This window comes from Epinephelus lanceolatus, chromosome 7 (assembly GCF_041903045.1).
Source record: "Epinephelus lanceolatus isolate andai-2023 chromosome 7, ASM4190304v1, whole genome shotgun sequence".
Taxonomy (NCBI): domain Eukaryota; kingdom Metazoa; phylum Chordata; class Actinopteri; order Perciformes; family Serranidae; genus Epinephelus; species Epinephelus lanceolatus.
This window is the reverse complement of record NC_135740.1, coordinates 14,658,956-14,679,122: the sequence shown is the minus strand read 5'-3', so window position 1 is coordinate 14,679,122 and position 20,167 is coordinate 14,658,956. Positions and strand designations below refer to the sequence as shown.

At 41.3% G+C, this 20,167-nt stretch overlaps 1 protein-coding gene across 3 annotated transcripts; it reads right to left on the bottom strand.

The window, feature by feature from the left end:
* Positions 1-111: 111 nt before the first annotated feature.
* On the bottom strand, positions 112-18,945 carry LOC117260697 (sodium/hydrogen exchanger 2-like). 3 transcript variants are annotated; one of them, XM_033632740.2, is made up of 15 exons: positions 10,737-10,827; positions 10,384-10,479; positions 9,270-9,534; positions 8,726-8,948; positions 5,438-5,678; positions 5,108-5,358; positions 4,793-5,010; positions 4,486-4,682; positions 4,258-4,347; positions 3,433-3,503; positions 3,123-3,257; positions 2,663-2,759; positions 2,420-2,533; positions 2,181-2,244; positions 112-710 (listed from the first exon to the last, which is right to left on the bottom strand). In XM_033632740.2, exons 3-15 carry the CDS (start codon positions 9,520-9,522, stop codon positions 517-519), a joined length of 2,148 nt encoding a protein of 715 aa, XP_033488631.2. In that variant the 5' UTR covers positions 9,523-9,534; positions 10,384-10,479; positions 10,737-10,827; the 3' UTR covers positions 112-516. The 3 variants fall into 3 exon arrangements, with proteins under 3 accessions (XP_033488631.2, XP_078025339.1, XP_078025340.1); XM_078169213.1 differs by lacking the exons at positions 10,384-10,479; positions 10,737-10,827 and adding an exon at positions 18,828-18,945; XM_078169214.1 differs by lacking the exons at positions 10,384-10,479; positions 10,737-10,827 and adding an exon at positions 18,828-18,945 and having other exon boundaries at positions 2,420-2,530.
* Positions 18,946-20,167: the final 1,222 nt, after the last annotated feature.

Genomic DNA, 20,167 nt, shown 5'->3' with positions numbered 1-20,167 from the left:
ATTTTAGGAAGCAGTAAGCTTGTCCTCATCACATTACCGGCGGCTGTGCTGTGCATTTATAAAAGAAACAAGGAGAGGCAGGATTGGTTTGTGCGTGTGTGTATAACGCGGACAGCGAGTATCAGCATTTATGACTGCAAGGTATTTCTAAGGTAGGTGTTACACTTGGGGCGCCACTTTGAAAATGAATTAGACAAGAGATGCAAATGACCCTCAAACCTCCGCCAAAGGTGTTCATGAGGTCAGAACATGGAGCAAAGGAACGCTTTAATGTAGCTGGCAAACACTCAGAATGATAAAACCGGAAGGTGAATTATTTAATCCATTTAAAAAGTTTTAATTGGCAGATATCCATGAAATTGCAAAAACCTTTTATCAAGTCTTGAAACCCACAACTCTATGGCTAAATAAATATGAGGTACTTATCACTTTATGGAGCCATTTTGACTGAACACACTGAGTTCACTGGTTTACATTTCTGCTCCTTCTCCTTTCTGTCTCTCTCCCAGTCTGCCTTCACTGCTGCTTCTCGCTCTCCAAAACAAAGCTGAGTTGTTTCTTCGGGGCTCTTCCCACAGGTTGCTGATGTTGTGGAGAGATCTGCTCCTCTCTGGCAGCTGAAGACTGTGGATCCACTGGCCCTCCGGTCTGAGCTGAAGCTGCTGGGACTGATGAGTCCTGGAGGACGGGCCTCGGGCTGATGGCGCACACTGCCAAGAGAAGAGAGGCTGCAGTGAGCTCCAGGCCAACAAAGTCAGAATAGTCACACCCTAGCTGTCGGGGTCAAAGGTCAGGAGGTAGAGAGAGATGAGCAGTGTTGGGGAAGCTACTTTGAAAGCACATCGAAAGTTACTGATTACTTTGCACTGGAAGAAGTTGAACTACAGCAAAGCTACCTTAGGGAGAAGTCTAGTTTGGTTGGGCTACTTAGAAAAATTAGATTAAACTACAAGCACTTTGAAAAAATGATCAAATTGACAAGGTACATGTGATGCGGAATTATAACAAAAAAACGCCAGTCGCTAAAATTTATTGTTCGTACTTGTTCACATACTCTAAAAAGAATCCACTGGTTCAACTTTAAAAAATCAAGGTAACAATTTGCATGCATCTTTTAAAGTAGTTACAACTCTGGCATTGTTCTACATGTCTTTTATAATCTGACAAACTCAATTAGTTTAGTTTGCTTTGACATGAAAAAGCTTAATTAGGTTGAATCAACTTAATATTTATCCAAAAGTTGTGGTGATATTTAGTGGTCAGATTATTTTATTGATGATATTCCAACTAAATTATCTTAATTGCATCCAACTCAAAAATGTCAAAAATGTTTTTGATTTCGACCAACTTAAAATAAGTTGTAAACTGACTAAACCATGTTAATTCAACAAAAGTAATTTTTTATGCTCAAAACCCTTTTTTATTTATAGTATTATCTACCTACCCTATGAATCATCTTTTTTAAATTTTATTTTTTATTTTTTTAATTAATAAATCAAATTATAATAATTAAAACAATTTAAACAGTGTCATTACTTAATGCATTTTAACAGTGTAACCAGGGAAACTGTAACCTACTACCTTTCAAAAGTAATTTCCCCAACAATGCTTCTGACTGACTTGGGGCAAAAGAAGTTCAATAACAGTAGAGAGGCAATGGTAAAATGATAAAAATAAAATAATAATAATTTCTTTCCCTTTATGGCCCAAAAATGTTTGTAGTTTCATTAGTTAACTGCAGAAAAAAAGTAAAAAAAAAAAAAAAAGTCATTTAAGTACTTGAATCACTGTACAAATATGAATGTAGCTGAACTACCAGCAAGCTGCTGCAAAACATAGATAATACCAGTTTAATTACAGTTCACTACTCCCCAACAATGGAGAAGAGCGACACGCTGATGATAGGTCTTTATATTCTTATAACCTGTCTTTAGTGACTACTGAAAGCTTGAGAGGAGGCACAGGAGTGGAAAGAAAAAACTAGAATTGTGTACAGATATACTAATTATATCATTTATAAAAACAGTTCTGTCATCCTTTTACCAGATTACCAGAGATTGTCCTATACCACAGCAGTACCTTACACACACACACACACACACACACACACACACAGAAACATACATACGATCCTTGTATTTTTGGTATATTAATATGTACTGAACCGTCTTTCACTTTACCTGTGTGAGACCTGCTGAGTCCTGCTCTCACTCTGCGGCAGCCATTGAACTCTGCATCCTCCACCTGTCACAGTCAAAGTAAAACACGCTAACAATTTAAACTAAGTCAGTTTGAGGAATAAATTAAACTCAATAAGTCTTACTGATAATTCTCCCTGAGTAAAGAGGCATTTTCTTCACACAGATAATGACCTAATACTACGCCTAGGCTCAGTGACTTGTTTACATGGATACAGTACCTGTGTAATATATGTGTATCTTTCTCCCAGACTCTGGTGTCTGTAAAGAGGCTTCCTCGTTCTGTCCGTGGTGGCGTCCTGGTGCAGAGTGTGTCTGCTGTAGGCTGGTGTCTGCTGGAGTGACATCATCATACATCATACATGAACCCAAACAGCAGATGAAAAGTGCATACAGTATCTACAGTGCATGTCAATGATTCCTTCATGAAAACGAAGGTACACAAACCAAAGCTGTGAATTTACCTTGTTGTTGAAGTTTTGAAGGTTTCTGGAGAGAATCCGCCTGATGCTGTCCATCTCCTCTGGTAAGAGGGGACGGCTGTTGGAGCGAGGGTCCACTCTAAAAGTGAGGGGTGAATTCACATCCATAAGGCCAGAAACTGTGTTGTAAGGACCGACGTTTCATCAGTTTTTGGTGGCATGATTAAGGTTTAACATGGGAAGAATTCTGGGAACTGACAGAGTAGGTCGAGATATTCTGTAACTTCTTGACATTCAAACAGATGCTGTAAAGGATTCTTATAAAAATATTGTGTTGAACTTGCTTTCTTTTTTAAAGAGTTGGATTAGCACAGATTGCCATGATGGTCATAAAACTTTACTTAGTTTTTAGCATCCTATGGGACTCCTTCCATCAAGTCCTGGAGATCGCTGAGCCCTGATACAAGAAACTATAACATACAGTAACAACATGTCTTCTCACAGTGGTGGCGCCTCCTCATCTCCCCTCTGCTCCCTCCTCTCCAGCTCCTGGTAAACTCTGAGGATGCTGGAGCGAGCTTGGTGATCCTCACGGATCAGGAAACGGCGAAGGTACTTCTTGTTGAACTGTTCAAACCTCACACACACACAAAATACTTTGACATTGCTATGTGTCCTCACTGGTGGAAAATGATGAGGAACTTTTGCATGTGGTGTTTGCTGCCACCTACTGGTCATTTCAGGGCCTATTTTTTGGGTAGCATGCAAACGTTTTTAGGAGAAGAAGTGAACATAAAACAAGAAAAACTAACTTGTCTTTCCAGTAGTGTTGCCCCCAGTAGCCAACCACATCTTCTATTCCTGCCAGCAGGTGATCAATGAGCTGAGAGGAGACAAGATGACAGTATATCATTCATAGATTTTCTTTTGCCTCTACATATCATTTCATTGGCTTATTTCAGAGTAGGTGTCCATCACTAGGAATGTATAATCACAAAGCAGATTGCACCTTTTCTGCTGAACTCTCACTGTTATTTTCATTTTCACAGATGAAATTGAAAAAAGATCTGTGTTTACACACACACTCTTTTCTGTTACTAAGAACTAAAGCTCATGTGGCATTGCAGAATTTTGCAGTATTGTACAATGACCCCAGACAGCAAGAAAAATATTTAAGGAAGGTATATTTGAAGATGCATAATTTGCTAATTTATAAAACATATTGACACCAAATTAATCTTTTGTTTGATAGATCATTTGCTGTGATACATCCACGATGTGACAGCGTAATTCCAAAAGTAAGAAAATAAAAATACAGTGAAGGTCCAAAGCTAAATAGTGAGCAGTTTTAAATCAGTTTATGGCAAGTAATTTCAGGTTGGTTATTCAAAAGTTTTAACTTTGTTATACTGACATAACGTCGTTTAAATAGTATGAAAAATGTTGAAAAAAAAAAATGAAATTATGACTGTAAAAACAACTGAGGTGATGCATGAGTGTGTGATGTATTGATGAGACATGAATAATTTTGGTGTCTACATTCTCTCAATGTATAAGTTGACTAATTTACACTTGGAACAAACCATACTAATAATACATGTGCAGTATATATGTAAGTAAGTGGTGTCATTACTCACCCTGCTGTGGATCTCCTCGCTAACAGTAGGCAGCGCCCTCTTCTTCCTCTTCACATCCAGCAGCTCTACTAGAGGCTTAATGGTCATCCCCTGGAAACAAGACAACACCAAACGCAACTAATATAACCAAAAAAAGGACAAAACAAAGCCAAACAAATGCAACGCAAAGAGGAAAAACTACTATGTGAAGATATAGGAAGTGGTCATTCAGTGACATCATTCTCCCACCTGTACAAAGACAGTGAAGAGGATGACCACAATGGTAGTTGTGATGAAGAGTCTTTTCTTTGGGAAGTCATCGATCAGGAAGACGAGGGAGAAGCAGATTGCCCCTCTCAGGCCTCCGTAGGCGATGATGAACTGATCTCGAAAGGTCACAGTGTTCCTCCGCAGCTTGTTGACCACAGCAGTCAGCAGGAGAACACCTTCAGAGGAGGGAGAAGTGTTGAGTTCTCTATTCTGACAGCTCTTTATTAAGCTCCTGGACAGAGCGTCAGTGGTACATTGGTGGTTACGTGAAAAGATTTAAAATTACCTGTGGCCCTCCAGATGAGGCAGAGCAGCAGCGTGGAGCAGACAAAGGGCCAGCTCCACATGTGGACATCCTGTATTGTGGACACGCCCAGGAAGATGAAGATGAGGGTTTCACTCACGCTGCTCCACATCTTGAGAAAGTACTGGATGCTGGTGTTGCTGCGCTCAGACACATTAGCCTCCACGTACTGCTTCATGGTCACAGCACAGGTCACAATGCTGTACAAGAGGGGAAAAATATGAGACATAATCAGATTTAACCAAGTTAAATATTTATAAAAGGAGGTCTTTGAGTTTAATACACGGCAGAACTCACGCCATGATGCCAGAGAGGTGAAGCATCTCTGAGGTCAGGTAGGACAAGTAGGAGTAGAGGAAGACAAAGAGCGGGGCAATGACCTGAGCTCTGGAGGTGAACCTTGAGGTCAGGGCCGCCACCAGGCCAAAGAAGAGGCCTACAAACAGGCCACCGAGGCCCACCACCACCACCCTGCACCCACCCAACAACACATCCAGTCCTGACACTGACGGTAGACGGAGGAAGGACTCAAACAGCTTGTAGAGCACCTGGGAGAAGGAGAAATGTATTATGCACAGGAAAAGGTATTCTATTTTGAGACTACCTGGTGACCACGTCTCCCCTCACCACGGTAACGGCGTCATTGAGCAGCGACTCTCCAAACACCAAGATGTGCAGCTGTTCGTTAACATGCATCTCCTGGAAGACAGAGAGCACGGCCACGGGGTCGACAGCAGCGATCAGAGAGCCAAACAGCAGGCAGTGGAGCAGAGAGACGTCTCCCAGAGAGCTCTGGGCCAACAGACACACACCGTACAGAGACAGGCCGATGCCCAGCACGTTCCATAAGGTTCCCAGGACTGCATACCTGGAGATGTACACACAATCAGCAGCTTAGCAGGGCTATAAAAACCAAGGGAGGGACTTTTAAAACCAGTGTCTTCTGCGATCTGGTCCCTTATCTATGATTTTGGTACATAAGGATGTTAGGTATCCTGGTAGTTTGAATAGCGAGGCCTTATAGATGAAGATGCAGGTGTGTAGATGTCTTTTAGCTGCCAGTGCCAGTGCCAGCCAACCTTTTTATACAGGTCACAGTGGTGAATGTGATAACTATCAGCTGTAATGAAGCACAGGGTACTATGATAGGCAGTATCAAGGAGGGTTGTGGCAGCAGCATGAGTACACAGGATATCTCCACAGTCTATTGTGGATAGCATGGTTGACTGTATCATGTTTTTTCTGTTTTCAAAGGAGAAGTAGGCTCTATTTTTTGAGTAAGATGCTCAATATGAGTTCTGATCGATCTAACCAGATTCTGAGATACAGTCAGGTCCATAATTATTTGGACAATGATACAGTTGTCGTCATTTTGGCTCTGTACACCACCACAATGGGTTTTAAATGAAACAATGAATACCTGCTTAAAGTGCAGACTCTCAGCTTTCATTTAAGGCTTTTTTCAAAAATGTAGTATGAACCGTGTAGGAATTACAACCATTTCTTCACACAGTCCCCCAACTTTAAGGGCTCATAAGTATTTGGACAAACTAACATAATCATCAATTAAACAGTCAGTTTTAATACTTGGTTGCAAATCCTTTACAGTCAATGACTGCCTGAAGTGTTGGACACATAGACATCACCAGATGCTGGGTTTCTTCCCTGGTGATGCTCTGCCAGCCCTTTACTGCAGCCGTCTGCACTTCCTGCTTGTGTTTTGGGTGTTTTGCCCTCAATTTTGGCTTCAGCAAGAGAAACGCATGCTCAATTGGATTCAGGTCAGATGATATGACTTGGCCATTGCACAACACTCCACTTCTTTGCCTTAAAAATGTCTTTGGTTGCTTTTGCAGTATGCTTCAGGTCAATGTCCATCTGCACTGTGAAGCATCGTCCAATGAGTTTTGAAGCATTTGGTTGAATCTGAGCAGATAATGGTGCCCCAAACACTTCAGCTTTCATCCTGCTGCTCTTGTCAGCAGTCACATCATCAATAAATACAAGAGAACCAGTTCCACTGGCAGCCATACATGGCCATGACATAACAGTACCTCCACCATGCTTCACTGATGAGGTGGTGTGCTTTGGATCATGAGCAGTTCCTTCCCTTCTTCCTTCTCTTGTCTTCCCATCATTCTGGTAGTTGATCTTTGTTTTATCTGTCCATAGTATGCTGTTCCACAACTGTACAGGCTTTTTAGATGGTTTTTGACAAACTCTAATCTGGCCTTCCATTTTTAAGGCTAACCAATGGTTTGCATCTTGTGATAAACCCTCTGTATTTATTCTAGTGAAGTCTTGTCTTGCTTACAAGAGCAGCAGGATGAAAGCTGAAGTGTTTGGGGCACCATTATCTGCTCAGATTCAACCAAATGCTTCAAAACTCATTGGACGATGCTTCACAGTGCAGTTGGACAATGACCTGAAGCATACTGCAAAAGCAACCAAAGACATTTTTAAGGCAAAGAAGTGGAATGTTCTGCAATGGCCAAGTCATATCATCTGACCTGAATCCAATTGAGCATGCGTTTCTCTTGCTGAAGCCAAAACTGAGGGCAAAACACCCAAAACACAAGCAGAAAGTGCAGACGGCTACAGTAAAGGGCTGGCAGAGCATCACCAGGGAAGAAACCCAGCATCTGATGATGCCTATGTGTCCAACACTTCAGGCAGTCATTGACTGTAAAGGATTTGCAACCAAGTATTAAAACTGACTGTTTAATTGATGGTTATGTTAGTTTGTCCAAATACTTATGAGCCCTTAAAGTCGGGGGACTGTGTGAAGAAATGGTTGTCATTCCTACACGGTTCATACTACATTTTTGAAAAAAGCCTTAAATGAAAGCTGAGAGTCTGCACTTTAAGCAGGTATTCATTGTTTCATTTAAAACCCATTGTGGTGGTGTACAGAGCCAAAATGACGACAACTGTATCATTGTCCAAATAATTATGGACCTGACTGTATGTGTAATGCTATTTATAAAACTATTTAAATCACATCGCCACATCACTATGGGTGGTGCCTTTGGGAAATAAACACATTGAAAAAAATTGATCTGAGAGATCCACATTCCCATAAAAACACCAACAAAAAACAAATAAAGATCCTCATTCACTTTATTTACTTCCATGTTGTTGTATGTGTGTATGTGTAAGGGTACGATGAGAAATGTCTTGATAAAGTAATCAAAAGGCATTGTAGAGGTGGATTTTATGTGTGGGAATATTCCTTTGTTCTCTATGAGCAAACAAGTACAAACAATCACTAAGGACCTGCAACCAACTTAAGCATCTCTATTCAACACTTCTTTATGTGTACAGGCAATTCAGTGATATTCCCACAGCTGTGCTCTTGACTGGGCTTGAAATCCTGAGTCCTCTTTGACTGAAAACTGAGACAAGACTGAGTAAGAATGTGCTCAAATTCCGAGATGAGACTGAGACCTACAAGAGGTGAGATTGAGACCAAGACCAGTCTCAAATACTGCAACGCTGCCTCTGGGATATTTGCACAAAATTTTATGGCAATTCATCTAACAGCTGAAGAGAAATGCCAGTCTGGACCAAAGTGGTGGAAGGATCGCCGACAGCACCATCACCAGAGCCACACTGCTACAGTAGCATGGCTAAAGAATATTGATTTTTAGCACTTTCAAGAAGTTAAATTACTGTATATTCCCCCCTTTATGTGACAACAATATTTCTTTGAATCTACTTTTTTGAGGGATTCACTGAGAAAAGTTGGATGGAAAATGTGACGTGTTGTGCATTTTGTATGAATTTAAATTGAATTTCCCTTTCATGTAGATAGACACACTTGAAAACTTGATCCCAGCTGTAGACTTTAATTTTGAAAATTAACCTCTCCGTCCAGATATGTTAAAAAACATATTACTGAAACTTTGTACCAACCAGAGGATGGTGCCGAGGTTTTCAAAGAACAGCCTCCCTGGCAGAAAGTACCCTGCGTCCAAGACGATGGGCGGGAGCAGAAAGAGGAAGAAAGCGTCAGCGCTGAGGGTCGGAGGAGCAGAGTGGCGGACACCATAGATCACCCCCCCAACCAAGAGGCCCACCATGATGAGGAGGCAGCTCTCTGGGACGACGGCTGGGACTCGACCTGACCAGTGGAAACCTGGAGGTTAGAGACAGAGATGATAAAACGACATCATGCTCACTGGATTCAACCATGTTGTGACTCTGCAAGAATTTTTACTCAGACTGACAGCACAAATGTGGAGTTGCACCAACAGCTCATACACACCATAATGAGCACACAGCTAGTGATGGGATGCTTGTAGTAGCTTGAACATTCTAAATATAAAGATAATTTCAATACATTTTCTTATATCTTAGGAAGACCTACACACTTCAGATTTGAACCCTCTAACAGCATCTATTGACCTCCAGTAGCATCTTGTGACTTTTCACGTATGAGCAACAGAATGAAGCTTACCCAGCTTGGCCAGTGAGGCCAGCATGATCCACAGCACAATCTCAAAGGGAGCCTGCACATGGTGATAGTCCACGCTGAAAACCCTCAGAGCCATGGGCAGATCCACAGACAGGCTGACATCGCTGCTGTTCAAGCCCAGTGAGGGGGGCAGGTTGTGGGGCTGCGGGAGCTCAGCTGGGGGGGTCAGGGCCAAACATGTAGGCCAAAGCAGGCAGGCAGAGAGCAGCAGAGAGAGAGTCCACAGGGCAGCCATCCTGCAGCCATGCTGGGACAACAGGAGAGAGAGAGAGAGACAGGGAGAGAATAGGACAGGGGTTATGGAGATAGGGGGAGGGCGAGCTACACACACATATACACACACACACACACAAAACAATCTAACCACAACTCAGGCAGCCACTAATGTGCACAGGAATCCCTGAGCTAGCAATGATACCCAACCAGCAGTACAGAGCTCAACACACACACACACACACACACACACACACACACACACACACCTACTCTCATTGGTGGGGACACCACTTTCTGAGAGGTTTAGAAGGACGATACCACCATCAACAGATTGCAAATGACACACACTGGTGATGCACTGATGGCAGTTATATCTGCAGGCACTGCGGTTAATAACCTGATGGGTTGGATCATAAAAATGAACACTGATTAATAGAGGATGAATGAATATGAACGACATTGAGTTTATTAAATACTTGCAGTGATCACTGTAGCAGTTTGTCTCCATTAAGAGAGCCACTGTGTGGATTTACACATGAGGAACAGTCGAGTTTATAACTACAGCTAGTTGGTAGGTTTCGTGGCTTTTGTGGAAAAATAATTACCAATCTTCATTAATGATTTGATGGATTGTTTGCTGTTTCCTCCAAGGACTACTTTGGAAATAAATGTTTTCAGTCATGCTTTTAAGCGCCGTCCTCTGGGATTTTTTTTTATGTCATGATACTCCTTTGAGTAACTGTGCTTTTAAAAGAATCAAATCAAATCAAATAAAGATACTAATCAATTAATTAATGTTTTATTAAACAGGTTTTCCCAACATTAAAAGTAAAAAAAAACTTAAAGGGGTTGGAGACTGATCTACTGGTAACCAACTGACCAGTTAAAGAGCATGATGGCGGGCGTTAGCATCAGAGGTGGAGAGATTCAGCCATGCGTGTTTGAGCCTCAGTCAGACCCAGACTCAGAGACAAGTCTGTCAGAGATAAGCAGATGCGTCAGAAAGTGTAGTTAACATATTTTATTTGTTAATGTTGTTCATTAGCTTGCGAACTTGTAACTGGCAGTGACTGACACAGCGTTGGCTGTGAAACACACAGTAGGCTAATATCTGCTACAATGTTAACCATGTGTGTTGGCATGACCTGGTTTATATCCAAACACTGCACACTCTACCATGTTTGCTATCAAAACTTTCACTATGCTAATGCTAACTCTGCTCTCTGTACTGACAGGTCCGCTCTGCTGTGGAGGTTTCAGGTTTCTTCGCTGGTGTTGTGTCGAAGGCAGTCCCCCTCCAAAATGTGCTTCCAGGCATTTTAGGGACTGGTAGGGAAGGAGTGAAATGTCCATGCAGGTGCTGGTCTAAGTAGAGAAAATAATTAATTTGGGTGGGTGGCAGGTTGATTTGGATACATCGGCATAATGAAAATCAGTTCATATTTCAAATACAACCATCTTCTTGCCATGTGACATTATACCTTAAGTTTAGGGACAAATATTATTCAACCAAACTTCTGCCTTTTGTGCTGCTCTCTCTCAGCTCTGGTCATTGGTCACGTCATGATGGAAGCTACACAACAGAAGAGGAGACCAGAGGAGAAGATTTGTAGAACAGCAAATCATAGGTAAATTGTTTACAGCAGGGGAGTGAAAATTAAGTGGGAAAAATATTCGTCTTCCTCTCTCCTGTACGTTCTGGCAATTTTCCTTGAGCTGCGCTCCTGCAGCAGGTCATTGAGCCAATTCAGAAAGCGTCTCCAAATGATCTTATCTGTTTTTTGGCTCCGTGGATTCTTCCATCACCTCCGCAGCAAGAACTCCAATATCATCAAATTCATCCATCTCTTCAGTCTGGACATTTGCTGGCCATGTATCAGGCCGTCTTTGCAGTTCCTGCAGGTCTTCTTCTGCTCGCTCTGGTTCTTCCACCAACGGCAGCAGTGTGCATGTCTTTCTGTGCATCACTCCAGATTTTTTTTTCATTTCATCTCTTTTCTTGGCCTTCCTTAAATTCACTTTAGGAAATGAATCACCACATTGGAGAGCCCAATGGTTCTGATCATCTTCTCACTGGGTTTTGGGGGGACAGAAGAAATTTTAGCTGGGCTACTGGTCTCGACCACTAAATGTCTTGCTACAGCAAGAACAGTCTGCCACAGGCACCTTCTGGTTCTAGAAGATGTCATGGTGGAACGGATTCATTTTTTCGGTGGACTTGGTCAGAAGAATCTCCTGGATTGTCTTCCTGGCTGAGCAGCGCTTCTCTTCCTCCTAGATTGTCATGAGGTTTCTGTCATTGTAAGACTGCTGAATACCAAACTGTGGCATTATTTTAATAGAGCCACAATAAACTACAACATATAAATCAAGTTATAGCCTACTTGTCTACTGATTAATTTGCTTGGAAGGATCTCCCAGCCCCTTCTCACTTTAAACTTGTGCAAGTTGTCAGTGATCTCAGCAACAGAGGCTCCTTTGGTGGCGGGATGTAACTCATTGGCTTGTGGCGGTTTTTGAGGCAGGAGGCAACCATCAAACTCATCAAATACCACTGTTTTGTACCTGTACTTCAGTGTGAGACATTGACACACATCAGCACCTTTCCCTGCGGTATGAAATGCACTGACTGGTGGCAGTTTGTAACGCCACAAGCAACTAAATTTCCTGTTGCAATGGAGAGATACATATATAATACACAGGAGGGGCAGCTTCCCTGTACCAATATGGCAGCCACTATCGGCCAGTATCAGACTTCCACTATATAAGTAACATAAACAAAGAAAGCTTCTTTGTCCCGGTCACTAACACACACAAAGATTGAGGTTATTAGGCTACTAAACATATGTTGCATGTGCAAGCTTGTGTGACTCTTTCCCTTTTCCAGAACTTCAAACAGATGGCATGTGAAAATATTCATTTTTCTTTGGTTTTAAAATCTGTTGTTGCTTTTGGAAAGTTGCTGCACGTTTTCTAGTCCAAGAGAACAGATTGAACCTGAGTTTGTTTTTTCTTTTCCAAAATCTGGTTTGCACTGAATCATGAATGCAACAATAACCTGCTTAAAATTAACCAGTTTTCCGGAGTACAGTGACCTTAGATGACCATGGGAAATTGGAAACAGCTTTTAGGATGCCAAATTGTAAATCCCAGGTTTATTCGGTCTTTTTAGTCAGCTATCCATGAAAGAGCATCTGGACTATTTTATAAACCATATGTGAAGTATGTGTTATTAAAAAGTGGTATTATCTCTTGTGACAAAAATACGGTGGGGACGAGGTGAGACTTTTTCTAATCCAGTCTTTTCTAATAGAGCTTTATAGTAGACATTTTGAAATAGCAGGAAAAGTACAGGTGTAATTAATAACATTAATAATGACTGCTTTAAGTTCTTACTGGAACTGTTTACTGTGTAAAACAGACTATAGTGAATTATAATGTGTTGATAATAGATCTACACCACACTTCTAAACACAGGAATATGAAGCTGTACAGCCTTTAACTGATAGCTTTGACTGAGGTGGAAGTGCTTCCTGCTCTCCTTCAGCCCTGTTGGAGGTCTGGATATTTATAGTTAACACTGAATGTGTCTGACGCCTTCTGCAAAGCTGACATAAAGTTAGTCTGGCTCTCTGTGGCTCCTCAGTTAGGCCCATCATTTTAGCTAGGTGCAAGTGGCAGAACAGCAGTTTCTATTTTTCATGGCCAACATTACACAATATTGGCTGGTTAAACATTGTAACAATCAATATCTCCTCAACCCAAACTCATAGCTTTAGTTTGATTCTAATGTACTGTCCTTCTTGTTCCTCTGTTTAAGTTCTGAAACTGTTTAGTATTGATTAATAGACCCCTGTGTGTCATCGTTTTAGCTATAGGAAGTCTTTAAGGTGTTGAAGGGATTAAGGCAGATTGAATCAGATTGCATTGGTAATCAGCCTGTCCTGGGCTTTATGAGTTCAAGTCACCTTTGTTGCCACTCAGACCTGTTGATTAGCCAAGCCCACAACCCACTGTTTTAGCCTAGCCCAGGGGTCAGCAACCTTTACGATCAAAAAAGCCATTTTTTGGCAAAAAAAAGCTCTCAAATAATCTGCCGCGAAAACAGATTTCAGTCTTAGAATGAAGGTAACAGTCAGTCTACTTCACCCATGAACATTACTCATAGCTCCAAATGAGCCTTTATGTTACCACAATGTGGCTACTCCGCAGTGGGCTATTTATGATTGCTTGGGACTTTACTTTGCAGGGTTGGAGGTAAAAGCAAACAATATGTCCACACACTGTTCAGTTCTTGATTGTCTTCCAACACCTTTTAAACCTGGAATCCATAGCTAGCTTAGCCAGGGAGATCCAAGACAAACCATTGCTGCTGAGGTTTCTTAAATTCTGTGAATAGGTTATACATTTTTACAATGGAGAATGTAAGAATCATTCAAACCATATATAATTTTTTCTCCAAAGGCATGGGGAGCCACTAGAGAGGGGCGAGTCGTGTGCGGCCACAGGTTGGCTACCCCTGACTTAACCTTAATTTAAAGCAATAAAAACCTCATTCTGAATGTTCATCCTCAGATGGACCCTTGCTGTGACCTTCTGTCTCCACTGCACAGTGAATAAAACTAATCTGAACCAGCCACAGAACTGGACCTGAAAGAATTTTTCTGGTCAAAGTTCACCTAAGTTAAACTCAACGTGATGCAAAGATGCAACTTTGCTTTCCCAGCCCGAAGTGAATGTTTTTACCCCTCTGCTCACAGTGAATGGAAGGGGACAGGGATCGAACATACACCAGTGTTAATTTCTCCCATGTGTGACCGTACCCTTACACTGGCAATGGCTCTGTTCCATTCAAATTCCCAGTAAGTCATGACAGCGTAGAGTGTGAGCCAAAATATGCAGTACCAGGACCCTAAATAGAATCCAGCCATCATTAAGTTTTTTGCTTTACCTACTGTGTTACCCACAAGTCAAAATGTCCTCACAGACAAAGTGGCCTCTGCACATCTCCCTCACTCTCCTTTTAAGGCCAAGATACACCAAACTGACATCAAAGAACTAGTGGTTACGAAGGCCGACTATCATGTAGCTTCATGTTGCCTGCGTCTTGGCCAAAATATTGTACTTGAACACAATGTACAGACAACAGCCAACAGCCAACTAGCACATATGCTCTGCGTCTATGTGAGAGGAAATAACTCTGTAGCAGCAGGCAGCAGCAGTCTATATTCTTAATACAAAAAGGGAACAGGACATTAATAACACAACCCGATTTTGAAACAACAAAAGAAGTTTACCACGCACAAGCGAAACATAGGACAAACAGTAGGAACCGTTTCTGCTTAAGAGCTCAGTGGCTAAACAAAGTTATCTTACCAGCATAACAAGTTTGTTTTGATCTGGTTTGGTCTTCTTGTGCACTGAGCTGATCTGCCAAACTGATTCAAAATGCTAAATTGGCCAGATATTGAATTACGGCCGAACGTTGGCTTCGTGTGTGAGGGTCCTTTGTTATGAGTGTGTGGACTTTGATGACCCCAATTCCTTACATAGCGTTACCCAGCTTCAGCCTGGACAGAGGTCTAATCAGCCCACTGAAAGCACCCATGTGAACACACAGCACAGGCAAATAAGAATGATGCCCTTCGAAACACAACAGTAGGCTGACTTACAACAGTGACTAACAGACTGAAGCTTTGTGCCTGCACACACAGTCCTGAGAGGAGGATAACTCAGGTGATATAAGTGAAAACACCTGTGGGGGTTTGCTTCTGTAGACCCTTTAACACAAATACAGGTATAATGCTATCTAAGCGGGGTGGTGCTTCTGTTACTGTACATTTGGTATTTTCATGTTGCTCCAGCTGCATTGTAAAGTACAACAAAAGTTTGTTTTATTATCGTGTGACTGAAGCATCTTTAAAAGAAGTCCTCACTCTACTACTTAACTAACTACTTAATGACTTATATTTATACATCTCTCGGGGTTAAAATCTCATTTTCCTTCTCTTTTTGTTGGCATTTAATTTTCAGATTTGCTGTTGCAAATTACCTTGAAATTTAAAGATGAATGCCCAAATCTTTAGATAGAGGCTGTTTGTAACATTGCCTGATTAGACACTGTTGACTCAAATCTGTTAATTAGAGAAAACGCTTAACGAATCTCTGTTTTCTTTTTAAACAGATCAGTGAGTCATCTTATGTTTGCCGTGAGCCCAGTGTGTCAGTGCATGTTGATGGATCACCATTACCCTCACTGTGGGTACAGAGGAAGCCCCGCTGCGAGGATTTGTGCTTCACAGGTTACAAATCAACCTTAAGCAGCCAAATGCACCATAAATCTTCAGGCTATTGCTTTGTCAGTTCATGCTGGAGCTCGCTGTGAGGTGCAGGTGCCTCTAGGACAACTGAAGACTCCACACTCAGCCAAAGAGTCAGCATGGTGGTGGATGCTTGGAGCCTGCCAAGTTGTGATGAACAGCTCACTGAAGCACAGCATCATCACACGGCCTTGGATGTTTAAGCAGGAGGTTATAGGGTAAGAACTGTCAATTGTTATTCATTCATAACCTGTATCATTTACAGTAGTTAGTATAGTATAAGTGCAGTATTACAGTGATGTGGACACACCGCACCTGAGTACAGGTCTCGTATATGGACACACCAAGTCATGTGAGATAAGATAAACTCTTATTGATCCTGACTAGGGATATTTGGTAAAGTTATGGTTCTGTAAGTGCTATTCTGATTAGACTTGACGGTAAACATAGCATAGCATCTATGTACACATATGGCTAACTGTCATCCTAAATAGAAAATCCCAACTTCAAGATTAATTTATGTCATCAAGGTGTTGGTGTGATGGTCCATTGAAGTTCAAATTTGACTGTTCTGGTAGGCTTATTTTTTGGTTGTTGTTGTCAAAGAGGTCACCCTTAATCTATATATCTAATTTGACAGCCTGATCTGTTTACCTCCAGGTTTATCTATGATGGGCCACAGAAAGGCTTCTGTTATTATGTATACAGAATCCTGAGTAATAAAAAACTATGTTATAATGTTGCAAACTAGGGCTGGCACGATATTCAATTTTCACTACACAATTACTGTGGTCAAGAGAGTTAACGATAAGGATATTATCACAATATTTATAGAACATTTTAAAGTAATAATAATGCTATTAGTCAGATTTATCTTAAACTTTGATTATTCACTTTTTATCTCTTTTTTGGCAAATAAATTACGCTCAACATACGAGTAAGGTGGAGAAAGAGTCTGTTATCATAACTGTACAAAATCTTAAAAAAGAGCAATTACACTTAATGGATAGTGAATTGACAACTAGATTGTTTTAGTGGAGGGGAAATAATTCAAAAGGTGCTGGATTATTTATACGATATTATAAGTATTTCATTTTCAAACATCACTGTTTTCCAGTATACCATTATACCAGTATATCGCAACTCCCCATTGCAAACCATATGTGAAAGTACAATTTGTAGTAGAATGTTTCCTAAAATTCTACACACCAACCCCAATATAGCATAACACCATAAAAGGCAACAAAAATAACAAATAAAACCATAAAAAATACTCTGTAGCTACACTGTGACTGTTTCAACGAGAGCCTAATTTTGTCATGTTGTTGTGTCACACTGATCGTGTTTGTTTTAACTGATTTTGGGACATAAAATAAAAAACAAGTATCCACTTCAAGTCCTGTGGGAAATAATTTCAATGTAAGTGCCTGTCTCGTATTAAAATAATCATACAGTCAACCCACATTACTTAACCATTTATTGTATTTCATGTATATTCAGCCATTATTGAGAGACTGACATGTCAGTTTAAAACAAGAGATGGATGCACAATATTGAATTTGAACAAAGACAGATATAAAAACAAAATTAACACTGCAGAATTAAATCCAAATGCACTTAAAAACATTAAAAAAGACAGCTAAATTAGTTTATTGGAATCTTATTTTACCTTCAATGGACCAGATAGATATATTACCATTACATGTCTATTTACAGGTCAGCTTCAATGTGCAGTATACATCTAAATCTATAAACTCACACTGGATTAGTTTGCTTCAAATAATAAATACTTTAAGCACAACCACTTTTAATATCAATAAAATAAATGTAAATGTGTGTCAGGTGAAGTCAGGGTGGTGTAGTACTTAAATCTAACAGCAGATGGCACATGAGAGCAATTAAAGATGGGGCATCAGTTCATCAAGCAAGTAAACAAAGACATTGTGTAAATATAAGTAAACAAACATAAAAGCATGCATTTATATCCTGAATTGTACTCATTTTCACACATCAGTTGCATGTTTGTGAGTGTGAACCTGGAAGTAAAGAAGTACAGAAGCAAAAAGCCTTGCTGAGCATCACATTTAACACTTTCGCAGGGTGTATGCATTCATTGCATATGAGCATTGTCAGCCTCTGAAATCCTCAGCACAGGGGAGCTGAAGTTAGACGAGCAATGAGGTAAGTTCTGGGTGCTCAGATAACTAATCTTCTTGTTGCTGTCCCCTCCTGATCCCTGTTCCAGACTGGCCTCCAGTGAGTCAGGCCCCTGCAGCTGGCTGCTGGGCTGCGGCGGAGGCACCAGGCCGTGTAGGAGGCTGTTCCCCAGGTGGGAGTTACATCGAGCCAAGTTGTCAGTCAGATGCTGCATGTACACCTCCTCCAGCTGTTTCTCCAGCAGCCCGTTCAGCACCGAGTTAGACATGGGCTCCAACCCTGATCCGGGCAGATCCAAGCTGATGTTCACACTGGCTCCCATAACCAGATAACCCTGGTCTGGTATCGATGAGACACGCCCACCTTGTGGGCTCTCCTGGGCTGCCCATTCTGGTTGACGGTAGGCTTCAGGGGCAGGCGTGTACAAATCGTGCAAGGGGATGGCGGGTCTCTGTGGGTTCTGTGAGATGCGGCCTGAGTCAGCCACCTGCAGGTCTGGATACTGTTCCAGCAGGCTACAATCGTCTAAGCAGGCTGTAAAGTCAGGGTCCAGGTTGAGAGGGGGTGAGCACCCAGGGATTAAGAGGCCTGCAGGACCTTGAGTTGCCATTTTCACTGGTCTAGGGTTGAGTTCTTCCCGGTTTGGACCTGATTACAGAAAATATTATTTGGGTGTCTTCAATGAAATTTAGTTCGGTTTGACTATTTCGTCAGCAAGATTTAATCTGACAAAGGAAGAACGTTATAGAAAAAGGGAAGCACTGTGTAAAGTTAAAATTAGAGCATGAAGCCAGTACAGAAAGTTATCACAACATCAGACAGTTTATGCTCTTATGAGGGCGTTTACCTGCTTCAGCTGAATCTGTTTGTAGGTCTGTAGAGTTTGTCTCGGAGAGGATACTGTTGAACTGTTCCGGATGATGTGTCTGCAAACTCTTCTGCTTGGAAGCAAACTTTCTCTTCTCCCTGTAACACAGCACTCTGAGAAAACCTTCGGCCAACATTGCACAGAACGACTTTTTGCTTCCTTTCTGTCTGTTTTTGCTTCTTATGATAGTCAGTCTCAAGGGCAAATGGCACGGTGTTATTGCGTATGTAATTGTAAAGTTCTACTTGCTTGTTTCACTTCTGCATCTGAGAACTGGCCCCTCCGCCCTCACCACACACTTCCTTTATTAATCTGTAACTGAAAATCACAGTGGGGACAACAGAAACAGTAGGCCTACATTTAGACATAAGCCAAGGGGCAGAAAAAAAATACCAAAACAACATCTAACAAGAATTACCACCTTGCTGTTGTATGCCTCCACCAAACAGTCAAGTTTGTAGACAATGCTTCCAATATGGATGTTGCTGCACTGAAGCTCCAAATTTTCAAACATGGATGCTTCACACACATCTCCAACACAGAAGATCTATACAATCAGCACAGTTTCAAGATGGACACCAAAGATTAGTGTCACCAATTCAGTATCTGACCAAATGTCTCCCCTTCTGCTCCTGACATACGGTGTTGAGTAATGGCTCTCATTGATCTTTGACCTTTGACCAAATTCTAAGCAGTGGATGTTTGAGAAAATTCTGAAGAAATTCCCTCGAGGTGGTATCACGTCCATGAGAATGGGACACACAGTGGGACCGTTGGACAACATGAAACCATAATGCGTCCAGCCATGGCTGTCGTCAGCGTAGAGGCTTGAATCTTCTCTTTTATAAGTAAAAGTCCTGCATTAAAGATCCTACTCAAGTAAAAGTACATAAGTATTATCAGAGGTATTTAACATGTTGTAAATAGCCTAATGGCCCCTGTGACAGATATGTTAAATGTATATTACATTATTGATGCTTCAGTGTGTAGCATTTTACAGTTGTAAGCTGGCTAGATAGTTTTGTGTTTTTCAACCGAGGGATCGGCCCCTTCTGAAGGGTCAAAAGATAAATCGGAGGGGTCGTGATATTATTAATAAGGCAGAAATAGAAGAAAAAGAAGCATAGCTATACAGAAAAATCAGACCTTTGCTTGTTTAGGTGAGATATTGAAGAGGTGATCACTTTTTGGGGGAACAGCTCACAGACATCCCCACACACTGCTGTTTGTAAAGGGTTAAACGTCAAAAACATTGGGAACCATTGCTTTATTCTCCATTGTACTTGCACAAAACCTCAGTGGAATAGGTTCTAGACACA